Genomic DNA, 14,453 nt, shown 5'->3' on the forward strand with positions numbered 1-14,453 from the left:
GCAAAAAATGTCAATGCTGCTCCTAAGTAATTCATTTTGTATTCAGGTATCATGTTTTTCAGCATCTACCTGGCAAACACCTTGAGCAAAAGATGCTTAGCAACTATTCATACCACAGCAATTGCAGTATCTGTGGAAAATGGCTGCTGATATCCATAACCACGGAGCAAATGTTCTCCATCACACACTGCTGCACCAACTTCACAAGTCGTCACTGATGAGGCATATTTTTCTATGGCCCTCTTTGATAGGGACAGTCATAGACCTACAGAAAATTGCCTACACAAATGAAGCACAATCTGTTTGCTTGTAGCCTTCAGCCAATACACCTGACACAGCTAATGTTGAATTTTGATTGGCACTAATGCTTTGAACATCGAGAATCTCTGTCACAGACTAAATCTAGAAATCGGCAGAAGAAAGAATAATAACTGCCATTTTCAACTACTACTGCAGCACTACTGACATAAGTCAAGACTTGTCCGAAACAAGAACTCACATTGTTTGGTAGCCAAGGAAAGCATATAGATGAGAGTTCATATCATTTTGTAGAGGCTCTGTGGGTATCAGGCCAAATGTCCCTTCACCTTCCTCTACTGCCTGCCTACACATTATGCTCACCCCTGGGCAGTAATAATATAAATAATAATAATAATAATAATTCTTGCAATTACTAAAAAGAGGATTATTACTAATCTATTACCAGAAGTGAAACGGTTTATTTATTACCAACATGCATTTTGTTATATTCACTAACAACATAAGCAGTGGTATCATTTTACATCTGATTTTGCTTATATCCAGAAGTGTGATCTGCATACATATTTCCAAGCACTCTGCTGGTGTCTGTGACCTGGTATCACTTTGACTTGCAGCAATAAACATTTCTCAAGGTAAAAAACAATTGATTATTGCACCACTGCCATTTCTTTACATTTTTCTGATTAAATATATGTCTGTCTTTACATAGGTCTGTATCTATATGTATGTGTGTGTAGTCAGAAGAACACAAACATATCTAATCATCTTTCCCTGAGGAAATGTATCAAAGGGACCAAGTGAAATTTATATTAAACTTCCTGGCAGATTAAAACAGTGTACTGGACCGAGACTCAAACTCTGGACCTGTGCCTTTCACGGGCAAGTGCTCTACCGACTGAACTACCCAAGCATGACTCACAACCCGGCCTCACAGCTTTAATTCTGACAGTATCTCATCTCCTACCTTCCAAACTTCACAGAAGCTCTTCTGCAAGCCTTCCTTTCAGGAGTGCTAGTTATGCAAGGTTCGCAGAAGAGCTTCAGTGAAGTTTGGAAGGTAGGAGATGAGGTACTGCCAGAATTAAAGCTGTGAGGACGGGTCATGAGTCATGCTTGGGTAGCTCAGTCGGTAGACCACTTGCCTGTGAAATGCAAAGGTCCAGAGTTTGAGTCTCGGTCCAGTACACTGTTTTAATCTGCCACGAAGTTTCATATCAGCGCACACTCCGCTGCAGAGTGAAAATCTCATTCTGAAATTTATATTAGGCAAAAAGCACCAATACTTCTTCATAAAGTTTGATTTAACTATTTACTCTTCAGCGTTCTTTAGTAACACCATAGTTCACAAGCTTCATTTCTCCTCTTGTCTGTGCTGTTTATTACTCACATAAGGCTACAATCCAGACTTTCAGAAAGTATGTCATAAGAGTTTACATTATATTTGGTGTAAATAAATTTAATTTGTTTCTTGCAACTGCCAGTCTGCATTTTATATCCTCTTTACTCTGGTCATCCTTGGTTATTTTGCTACCCAAATAGCAAAACATGTTAATTACTTTTAATGTCTCATTTTCTAATGTTATTCCCTCAGCATCTTCTAATATAATTTGGACTACACTCCATCAACCTTGTTTCACTTCTGTAGATGTTCAACATAAAACATATTTTCAAGACACTATCCATTCCATTCAACTCATCATCAAAAAGTTTGGCAGCCCTGAAGAGGTACAACACTCTGGATTAGCTTGTATGCCAGATCTAATTACTGACTCTGGCTTTGTCTATCTATCCCATTAAATTAGATCAATTTTTACAGATATCCGAACCTTTCCATGTGCTTGTCTTTCCTTTGCATTGTTGCTAAACATAATTCTCTGATGTTTATGTTCTGTGGAGTCAGTCTTTTCATAAGGCACTTTCAGGCCATTTTTTCAAAGCAAAGCTATGCAAATTGTCCAGCAGATTTTAACATCTTCATTTTGAACTAATAGCACAATATCATCAGTAAGGGCTAAAACCTTAGCATCTAGGTCCTTCCTTTCTATCAAAGGTGTATCTCTCTTAATCCTTCGACTTCCAGAGCTGTTTCCCAGATTGTTGCACCATTCTCCAAAACAATACAGAAGAGGACTAGGACAGCTCATCCAATTGTCTGATCATTGTGTTACAGACTACTATGAGTAACTTTACCACTGAGATGGTGTTTGTTAGAATCTATTGAATGATTTTTGTTTCACTGTCAAATACCAAATCCTCCAAGATGCTGAATAATGTTTGCTAGTCAGTTAAATCACATATCTCTTTGAAGACACCAAGAATGAGAACAGTATTCTAACTTCTTAATGCTCATGTGATTAAATGCATTTAAGGTTACATAGCTGTTTTATACATATTTTCTCCTTGCTGAAGACAACTTAGTTTCTTCCATGAGTTAGTAATACAGCTTAATAGTACACTAGAAATATATGTCACGAAAAATATCAATAAGTCATCCAAAAACAAGGGTTAGTGGTATATTAGCAAAGTAATCATGAAGGACTGAAAAAGAGTGGCCAATGTGAAAATTATAGAGCAGGTAAAGTTGTTTAAAAATTTATGTAAAAACATATCTGTAAACAGATTTAATGCCATCATAGAAAACAACATATAGATATGTAAGAAATCAATCTTTCCTTTTGGAAACATGTAAAGAAAATCCTTTACATCTATACTGTTTTAAATCAGCCAGACTTGGGTATAAGGATGGTAAGACAAGATGATAAGAATACTGGAGATGAGTTTGTTACTTCGTATTAAGGTAGTGACTCAGAAGCAAAGAAATTGTAAGCAATGATACACAAGCACAAAATCTTTTTTATTTCTTTTAGACACAATAGCAGTAAAAGGCGTTTAAATACAACCAGTTTCAGCCATACAATGTCTATTAATGAGACCCTGAATCTGGAGCAGCATATGGTGAACACAGAACACTGACATACAGTCAAATTATATCCAAGCTGAAAGTAAAACTGATAATACAGTTGCAGAAATATAGACCAACCAAAACCAATGTCTACAACGTAAGGAAAAGATAGATCGCTACTCAATGGAAAGATCATATGTTGAGTTGCAGGCAGGCACAACAAAAACACTGTTACAAATTAGCTTTCAACCAAAGCCTTCTTCAGAAAAGGAAAAACACACACACACAAACACACACACACACACACACACACACACACACACACACACACACACACACACACGCGCGCGCGCGCGCGCGCGCACGAACGCGCGTGCGCAAATGTGAAGCAAGCACACCTCATGCACAAGTGACTGACATCACCAGCGGCTCAGCCCAGAATACCGACTTCGAGCTTGAGTTCAGTGATGGTAGTCATGTGCACGTGTGTGTGTGTGTGTGTGTGTGTGTGTGTGTGTGTGTGTGTGTGTGTGTGCTCTTCCTTTTCTGAAGAAGGCTTTGGCCAAAAGCTAATGTGTAAGTGTCTTTTCATTGTGCCTGTCTGCAAGTCAACAGTCTCTCTACGGTGAGCAGCAATCTACCTTTTCCTTATATTGTCGATACTCCAACCTAGAGCTTCCACTGTTCAAAACTCTTGTCTCTCATATCCTCAAAGGACAATCCACTTATCTTTTTAAATGCAAGGAGCAGTCAATAGGTCCATTAATTTCCAAACAAAATTGCACCTATTTTGAACAGAGAAAGGATATGAAAAAGTTTTTGTGAAAGCTTAAAATTCCTTTTTAGCAGTAAGAGGCTGCTATTGGTCCTGTTTCACTTAGCTGTAGCCTCTTTAGCTATTTGAGTATAAGGCTACTACATACAATTAGAATTTTCAGATTAAACTGTGGTTTCTAAATGTTATTCATGTTTTACAAACCTTTGGAAGGCCACCAGCTCTAATGTCACTAACTTGGGACAATTCTATGACGTTTCCATGCTGCAACAAAAATTGTAAAAGTAATTCAAAATGTGATGAAAGCAGTTCTGCAAAACAAGGTAGGATTACTATTAAACACAATGAGAATCAAGTCATTTATCATCACAAGATACACTCCATCTTTTATGCTGAAGCTTTTCATGTTTCAATACATCAGGACAATGTTCAGTCTTGGCTAAGGAAATTCTACTAAAAATGACCTGCATTATATAACAGTACATTGTATTTTACACAACTGGCTTAAAACAGTCATAACACAGCTTTTGTCATTGATACATGTGTGATCGCAATTCTACAGCTCATACCAGTCATGGAAAAATAGCAGTTTTTATTGAACATGACATGTTCAAAAAGTATCTGAACAAGTGGTAATAAAACATACTGAAGTAATTCTGATAGCTGCCACTATTGCTCTCCAGGGGGTAACTTAAAGCCATTCATGAGTACACTAGAGCTCTTTTACAATAAATAACAAAATGGAAGTGTGAAATGTATAGAATTTAACAGAGCTTTCTTACTAAAAGTGTGAGCAGGGAGGTCTTATGAAAATATATAATTTGCACAACAAAGTAATGATCTCCATTAAAATGATGTCCACTTCAAGTACAAGCTTGTATCACAAGCTGTGAGTGAAGATAACTACAACACAACATTGCAGTTATGTGGTTTAGGATTCAGTGCCTCCTTGCACAAATACTAAAGCTCAGTATAAATATAAACTACACCACCACCAAAACCACTTGCAAGCTTTTCAATGAGGCAAATATTTACTGTTTTACTAGCCATCTGTTCAGAGAACAATAAAAAAAACATTCCCGGAGCATACGTGTAAACGAAGAAAATTACTGTTTATTAGAGACTTTATGATATTTATTTTGAATTGTTATTTTCCATAACAAGTGTATTGTTACTAATATTGCTTGTTCTAATTACAAGTTCACATCAGGGGTAAGGCCATCCTAAAAGGAAAATATAAACTTCTGTACTACTTTTCTAAATTGACCAATCCCCCCTTATCACCCAGAATCACACCAGACTGGAGCAACTGAACCATATCCTTCCCCATGGCTTTGATTATCATATATCATCATCACCAGAGCTGCATTCTTGCTATGAAATGTACTTACTAAACAAGATTACGTATGCTAAAAAACGACTACATAAATAGCCCATCAAACAATATAAAAGTCATGTGGAAGCATATAAAAACACAAAATGGGGAAAATAGCGACACAGTGAAAATTTTACAATTACATTAAACAACAATGAGGTCAGTAATCCTTCAGCAGCAGCTATGCTGTTTAATGACTTCTTTGTCGGTATTACAGAAAATATGCTAACAATGACTTTTAAAATGAAATCTGCATCTATGAAGTATAAAACTAACTCTTGTTCCAAGACAAGATTCATTAGCTCTGACACTGGAGGTGGAGTTGTGAAAGCAATAAGAAAACTAGTTTATCATAATTTTGAAGAAATTTGTCCATAATAATACAATTCCTTTAAATAAACAGTTGATTATTTGCAAACTGGGAACTTCCCAGAGTCATTGAAAACATCTAATGTAATCTCCATGTACAAAATGGTAGGAGAGATGGTGCAAATACCATCAGGTCAGTCAGTGTTCCCCCGGTATATCTAAAGCTCCGGAGAAAATTATGCAAGAGAAACTGATTTAACTTATACAGTAGACAAGAATGATGTAGCATGCCCACAGTACAACTTGGCACTCCTTGCAGGGGTGCTGGGAGCAGAGGAATCTCTATGAGTCACCAGTATTGACTAGTTTCTGGTCAGAGAAAATTTTAGTTAGGAAATGATACTGTTCAAATATCAGTGTATATTTGTTATACATGTATGAAAGTGACAGCAGAATATACAGATATGAATCATTTACGAATAATGGAGACAACTCTTTGAACAGAAGAAATATTGAGCCATTGTCAGGCACAGGGATGCACACACACCCCCATCCCCACCCCATACACACAACTGTGCATGGTCTGGGGTGGGGGTTGTGTAGGTAAGTAGGGGGAGAACAGGATTAGAAGCAGGAAGGCAGGTATGGGACAGGTATCTAACATCCTGAAGGGAGGGATAGATGTGCAGCAAGCAGGAGTGGCAGGTTTATGGGCTTGGTGTGCAATACATATGTACCACAGCCAATGAGGTGTGGTGCTTGATGGAGATGATATGGAAGTGTGGATTGGGAGGGTGTGACAGGACAGAGGAAGGGGAAAAATGTTGTGTAGAGGGTGCAGTGCAGAGGGTTAGCAGAGACTGTAGCCAGGAGAACTACAGGGGTGAAGGATTTGTGGCAAGGATAACTGCTGTCTACTTAGTTTAAAAATGCTGGTGCTAAAGAGGCTCCAGACACCATAGGTTGTGAAGCAGCAACTGAACTCGAACATGTTGTGTTCAGCAGTATGTCAACTTTGTTCTTGGTCACAGTTTGGTGGTGGCTATTCATTCTGGTGGACAGCTGGTTGATGGTAATGCCCTTATAAAATTATAAGCAGTAATTGCAGCAGAGCTGTCCTACCACATGGCTGCTTTTCCAGGTGGCCCCACTCAGATGGGATAGGATAATACTGTGGCAGGACTGGTATAGGATGTGCAGGGTTGTTGAATTAGGCAGGTTTTGCACCTGAGTCTTCCACTGGGATGTGACCCCATAGGCAAAGGGCTGGGAGTGGGACTGGCCTAGAGATAGACCAGGGCCTTGAGTAAGTTGAGTGGGTGACAGAATTCCACTTAAGGGAGGGGTGATTCTTGAGTAGGGTGTCCCTCATTTCTGGGCATGATGATATGATGAAGGATATGGTTCAGTTGCTCCAGTCTGGGATGATTATGGATGACAAGGGGGGCACTCCTTTGCAGCTCATTCTTGGGGGGAGAGGGGGGGGGGCATTGAGTGGATTCGAAACATGTAAGGATATGGCACAAGAAATATGTTTGCAGAACTAGGTCTGGGTGGTATGGACAGTCTGTGAAGGCCATTGTAAGAGCTTCAGCATACTCAGAAAGGCAGTTCTCGTCACTGTATATTTACTGTCCAAGGTTGGCCAGCCTGTCTGGGAGTGACTTTTTTGTGTGGGAGAGATCATAGCTGTCTAAACGCATGTACTCTTGGTGGTTAGTTGCATTAATATAAACAGAGGTGTGGATGGAACCATCACAGAGATAGAGGTCAATGTCCAGAAAGGTGGCACAGTGGATTGAGGATGACCAAGTGACGTCGATGGGAGAGAAGGTGTTGTGGTTGTGGAGGAATGAGGTCAGGGTGTCTTGATCCTGAGTTCAGATCATGAGTATATCATCACTGAACCTTAACCAGACAAGGGGTTTAGGTTTTGGTAGGTTAGGAAGGCTTCGTCTAGATTTTCCATAAACAGGTTGGCAAAGGAGGGTGTCATGCAGGTGCCAATAGCTGTGTTGCAGATTATTTTTACATGCCCTGTACCATGCAGAAGTGTACGAGGATATAGTTCGGAATGAGGAACTGGGTGTGGAGTTGGAAGGAGATAGGAGAGCTGGCAAGACCATGAAAATGAGAGAATGGGGTGGGAATCGTCAAGAGTCTGTAAAGGAAGTGTTTCGTATCTTTGATATGAGAAATTAGGCTTCAGACAATTGGTTTGGAGGTGTTGATGAACAAGCACAATAACTAGCTACTCGGTGTACCCAGGATTTTTGGCATTTTGGGAAGTATATAGAAAGTGGGTGTGAGGAGGATTGCTGAAGTGAGAAGGGAGATGAAATCTGGGGAGAGATTTTGGGATGCCTAAGGATTTCAGTAGGGATTGGAGGTTATGTTGAAATTCTGGGATGAACAGACAGAGGTCGTAAGAAGTACGAGAGTAGGCAGAAGCCTTCTGGTCAAGTAGTCTCTGCAATTCATCATGACAGTGGTGGATCCTTTGTCTGCAGGGAGGATGATTAAAACAGGGACTGTTTTGAGGTTGTCCCACCAAAAAATATCATCCACACAATCTCAAAGTTAGCAAGTGAAGTTAAGTGTGAAAACTATAGTACAAGTAGTGTAGTAGCTCACACAAAAAAGTTGCTCTGAAGAATAATATACAAAAGAATGGAAAAGAAAATTGAGGAACTGTTGGATGATGATTAGTTTGGCTGTATGAAAGGTGAAGGCACTTGAGAGCCAGTTCTCACATTGCATGCACTTGATATGGAAGCAAGACTGAAGAAATATCAAGGCATGTTCATAGATTTTTTCAACCTAAAAAAAGCATTGAATAATGTAAAATGGTGCAGGGTGTCTGGAATTCTCAGGAAAGTCAGTGTAAGCTGCAGAACAAGATGCGTAATATACAATGCATTAAAAAAATAAGAATGGATGACCAAGAACGAAATGCTCAGATTAAAAAGGGTGTGGGACAGGGATGAAGTCTTCCACCACTACTATTTGATCTATATATAAAAGAAGCAATGACAGGAACAGAGTGGAATTAAAATTCAGGGTGTAAGGATATCAATGACAAAATTTGCTGATGATTTTGCTATCCTCAGCAAAAGTAAGAAAGAATTACAGGACTTGCTGAATGCAATGAACTTATAATGATTACAGAACACGGACAAAGGGTAGACCAAAGAAAGATGAAAGTAATGAGAAGTAGCTGAAATGAGAATAGCAATACACTTACCTTCATAAAGGTGATTGCAAAGTAGATGAAGTGGAAGAATTCTCTTACCTAGGGAAGCAAAATAACATATGGTGGATGATGTAAGGACATAAAAAGCAGACTACCAGAAACAAAGACAGCATTCCTGACCAAAAGGAGTCTACTCGTAACCAAATATCAGCCTTAATCTGAGCAAGAATACAGCATTGCATGGAAGTGAGTCATGGAACAAGCAAAAACCAGGAAAAAATGATCAAAGTATTTGAGAAGTGATGTTATAGGAGGCTGTCGAAAATTTGGTGGACTAAGGTAAGAAATGAGGACATTGTTCATACAATCAGCAAGGAGAGGAACATGTGGAGAACACTGGCAAGAGTAAGGGACAGGATGACACTGATATTATGTTGGACTTAGTTTGTAGGCCAATAACCATATGAGCCTTCTTCTTCTTCTTCTACTGCTACTACTACTACTACTACTACTTCCATTACAGCCTCAGGATCACATGAACATATTTCTCCTTCTCGCCCCAGAACCTCTTCATCCTTAATCTTCTTCCTTCCCACTCTCATTCCTTGACCTTTGGTATTCTATTCTCTTGGATTGTGCACTGGTGTCTCTCTATCCTTTCTCTGTACCTTTCGCTGCTGTTGATCTCTGGCATTGTGTACTTGTTTCCCTAATTTCTTTCCTGACCACCTGGATCCCTACCTCAGACCAATTGTTCCGGAGTTCAACAATCCACTTGGTTCCTTGTCTTCACCTTTGTTTCCCATGCTCTTTTCATTATTCTGTCCATAGTCATCTTGATCACATGTCCCACAAATCTTGCCCCTTTGGTCTGATTCCTCCTGATATTGTCCTCATGCACTGGTGCAGTTTTTTCCTATGTCTTTGCATCCACCTCTCATTATCTCCTTTACAGCCCAGTATTTTCCTCAGTATTTTTCTCTCTTCTTTCTCCAGTTGTTATGCACCATATCTTCCTGCATATGTTCCTCAACATTGCCTTGTAGTGTCTGATCCTTGCACCTATAGATATATTCTTTTTGTTGTATAACTTCTGGTTGGGCAGAAGGCTGACCTTTTATTTTTCATACTCTCAGATCTTTAAAGCTTTCAACCTTTTTCACAATGCTTTTTGGTGTTTTCCAGTATACTGTGGCTTTGTCTTGTTGTAGGTGATCCATCTTATTGAAAGTTTGCATTGAGTTCTCCAATTGTTTCTTTGTGACTCCTTCCCTCTCACTTGCTACTGATATGATGTCTGTAAAATATTTCTCTGATATTCCCATTACATCGCTTATTGCTCCGCACTGTTTGATTACTTCATTCAGTATTATGTTGAACAAAACTGAAGACAACCCATTTACCAGTTTGACACCAGTCTTCTTCTCAAACTCTTCCAATAGTGCTCCTCTGAATGTTATCCATGTCTTTGTGGCTGTCAGAATTTCTGTTGTCAAGTCTTGTGTACTGCTGTCTAGTCCTCTGTTTTTCAGGGCTCTTCCAGGAGTCTGTTTAATAACAGGGCCATATGCCTTCATGAAGTCCACAAATGTTACTACTGACTTTTTGTTCTTTAAGGTCCTATATTCTATCAGTTGTTCCAGAATATCTACGTAGGCAAGAGGGGTTTTAAGTAGAACTATGATGAAATAAAGACAAAAAAGTTGCCCATTTCCCAGGATCAGCAAACTGACACACACAAATGACAACTACTAGACTCAGTATTCCCTTTCCATGTAAGAGTGGGGAATGGCTGAAGGAGGCATGACTCAACACAAATTAGGTAGGACATAGGGTGGGATATACATGTGACCCATATATTCACTTGCACCAGAACAACCAAGATACAGCAGGGCATTGCCAATGTCCATAAAGTTCTTTTCCTCGCCAAGTATCTGCATGATGTGTGATGATTACCTTGCTTTGCAGCCATCACAGTGTAACTCTACAAACACTTGAACAGTTCTTCAGAAACTCTAAGCCCAGACCACATAATGACTTGTATTTGCACAGCAATATAGTAACAAATATTTTTCACAGAAAAAGAAACTGAACTTGGTTTATTCATTCATTTTTCATGATCTACCAATCCCGAATAAACTATCAGGTACATGTAGCATTTTATGGTACATTTAACAAAGTAAAATGTCAACTATAAGCTGTATTCACACTTACCCATCATTAAATGGCTATTAACTATCTGTGCTTCCTCAAACTAGATTTAACACATTATGCATGAAAGAAAGATACTTTTATCTCAGTTACATTAAACAGATGTTAACACAGCATCTACAGGGTGTCCTGGAGAGAGGCATACAAAAACTTTTGTTTATATTTCAGTCCTTATTAAGGTTTATAAATTTATTTGTCCCACATTGTACACAGTAGCTCAAACATTTTAAGCTTGTTGGTACAGTACAATGTGGGCACTGTTTCTAGTTCAACAGATATCAAACTGGTACTCCACTTCCCATGTTCAGAAGTATGATGGGTGTTCTGGCCTCGACTGCAGCGTAGACCCATTGTCTCAAATCTGCCAGATCTCAAAGTCTTGTTCTGTAAACAATGTCCCTGATAAACCACCACACACTGAATCCAGCAGTCAGGAGACCAGGCCAGGCAATGAGACCCACCCCCCCCCCCCCTTACCCTTTCCAATACTGAGGAAACTTCTCATGTGGGAAATGTGGTAATGTCTTATGGAGAAATGTGGTAACATCTCCACACTAGTGGAGGAGGGGGAGATTTGGAGGGGGGGAGAGGTGGGGGGGGGGGGGGGGGGGGGAGATGGCAACATCCTGCTGGAAGACGGCACTGGGAGGCATCTGTTGAACTGCATAGTTTATCAACAAGTTGCGACAGGTGTGTCCTATCACTGGCATGCAGGTGCCGTTCGACTCAGCGCTGTTCATTAAATGGTGAGGATCATGGCTTGCAGAGTGTCTCTGTTGATTGGGTATTTGCGTAACAACATAAAATGTCAAGGTCTTTTGTTATCAGGATTTGTTTGTGTGTAATTGTAGCCCATACATCATGTATTTTGCCAGACGAATATTTATGATACAACAGATTAGACCTATCTGTGTTCCACAAGAATAAGGACCTGTTTACAATGAACATTGTTACAACCAACAGAAATTTGGATAAATATATAATTTACAGCAAGAATGGCTAATAAGCTATGTTACTAACCTTCTTCTGCATTTAAAGGGAGTCTCCAGTTTTTAGTTTATACCATATGGAAAATTATTATGGGTCCCTACACAAAAACACAGAAACCCCCTATAAAATTTGACAAAGAGGAAAAGTACACATAGACATTATTTTTCTGTCTTGTATTGTGATTGTGTAACTCACAGTTTCACTGAAACTGGTTTTTGTTATAATCAGTATTAAGTACTAAATGTATTCACACTACACACGAGCTCATCATTGATACCATAAATACATCACCTGGAGTGGAAACATATCACCACCAGTTAAAATTTAGCGAAAATGGAATCGCTATTTAAAACAGCAGAAACAAAGTCCGACACAATGAAACTCCACAAATGCATATTTTCATTTTTAAGGAACTCAGATATTAGACTAGAGAACTTCCTATAAATGAATGTTGAAATTGAGAACTCTAAAGTTACAAATTGCAGAAAAAATACACCCAATACAAGCTATGATGCTCCACATGGTTCTGTTTTGCCTTAGTAACAATTTTCATATGTGGCCTTCCAAACCACATATCCAAACTTATGAGATTCATGTATGAAACATGCAACATAGGTTGTCACACTCCAGGTGATGCAGAAGAGGGGAATGTAACTGGAATCAATTGGAATTCCATGGGTGCCCATATCATGGGGCAAGGGGGCACTCATAAAGTAGGTCTTGAGGGATTCTGCCTATTTCTTGGTTCCCAGAACACCTATACACTGTTACATTCAGTGTATAGCAAACAGACAATTCAAATAGACTGATAAGCCCAATGAGCATTGGTGAGTTGTCGAGGAAAATGCTTCTCATCCATTGTCTTTCTTTGGGGCAAACAGTACGTAAGGTTCTGAGATTAAGCCCTTGTCCACCACACATTTAATCTCCTAGAAAATTTCAAAACAGTGCACCCTCCACTGCCACCGCAAGTGAAAGTGCTGCCCCTTTCCCCTCCACAATCTCCTCAACATCATATTTGTGATGACAGACTAATCTACAATGTAGCAAGAGGTCTAGAATAAGTTGGGAGGTGACAATTTGATATGCCAACGAATGAGAATGTGGGTTATGCGTTGTGGTAATAATTGCAACTGAAGCATACCTCAGTGTCTACAATTGCGGCATATGAAATGCAATTTTCGCTATAAAAACGCAAATTAAAATTCTGAAAAGCTGTATTACACAAACCTTCAACGATTATTTTAGTGCATATTATGTAGATATCGCACGTCAACTAGCTTAACGCTGTGGAAGATGAATGGAGGTGAGTGAAGTCAACCACTTATGTCGATATTGACCTACGGTCGAATTTTATGGGGAAAGCCATGATAATGCTTTCATTCAAAAGACATGAAACAGCATGACACCTGAAGTATTTAAACTGCTCCCTCAGAGACGCCTACAGTTGGTTACAAAGTAACAAGCATCATAGATCATTTAAGTCATTTCACACGGCTACATTTAAAATTTCAACACACAAATCTCCATCGCTATTCCTAGTACTCATGAAATGTAGACCATGTACACAACACATCAACCAAAAAATACACAAAACCTGCATAATTTTTATCACTGCACTCCAGCAGCCTACATCAATCGTATCAACAACAGACACAATTTAAGCCGAAACGGAACAATTTCTATTATACCATACTCTGACGAATGTGGTGCAAGCATAGAAATAAAGTTCAAAAGCTTTAAATTCGTATGTTCGATTTGCTTCCATGTTACTATGGTACTTATATGCATGCTGAATCCATATGACCCTGTAAATTTTCATTTTTCACCTACTGCAACTTAGTTACTTAGAACATTTTTGCTCTGCTGCCGGAGCTTATCAACAATCACAAATCAGTTGCCAGTACATCTTCAGAGTACGTCTTCCGAGTCGATAGTTGACCGGTTTTGTTGATAACTATTTTCGAGTAATGGGTATCATGCACGACAACAATAAATTAAGCCGGTTCACACGCCAATAATGTGGCGCACAACTTATGGCTTTTGTAGTGGCATCGTGAGATACTGTTCACAGAGGACGCCACAAAATCTACATAGTAGCATGGCTTTCAATACGGCATTAACTGAAATCATTTGGGCAGGAATGAATGTTATAGTGCAGGTTATAACTTTAGAGCTGTGTCAAGAGTAAAATATAAGGAAGACAAAACCCAAATGTTATATCCGAAAATAGATTTTGCACATCGCTAAATCGGGGGCCACAAACACATGTATAAAAGAAATAACACTCGCAGACGAAAATGCTGTTTGCAATGGCAAAATAGCCAATAGCTGGCATGTGAATATCATCTGCAGGCAAGCCATTCTTCAAAGATTTTGGAATCTTATTGTTTTCGTTGATATAAGCATTTCGAGTAAATAATTTTTAGTTTAACAG

General features: G+C 39.1%; 1 protein-coding gene across 3 annotated transcripts in view; it reads right to left on the reverse strand.

Annotated features, from left to right (window-relative positions):
- The window catches only part of LOC126412277 (1-phosphatidylinositol 4,5-bisphosphate phosphodiesterase-like), a 613,130-nt gene that overhangs the window by 429,567 nt on the left and 169,110 nt on the right, over positions 1-14,453 (reverse strand). For all 3 annotated transcript variants that reach the window (XM_050081785.1, XM_050081786.1, XM_050081784.1), the window contains exon 3: positions 4,143-4,202. In XM_050081785.1, coding sequence (XP_049937742.1) covers positions 4,143-4,202 — 60 coding nt within the window. The remainder of the gene's footprint in view (positions 1-4,142; positions 4,203-14,453) is intronic.

The sequence above is a fragment of the Schistocerca serialis genome, chromosome 7 (genome assembly GCF_023864345.2).
Source record: "Schistocerca serialis cubense isolate TAMUIC-IGC-003099 chromosome 7, iqSchSeri2.2, whole genome shotgun sequence".
NCBI lineage: Eukaryota > Metazoa > Arthropoda > Insecta > Orthoptera > Acrididae > Schistocerca > Schistocerca serialis.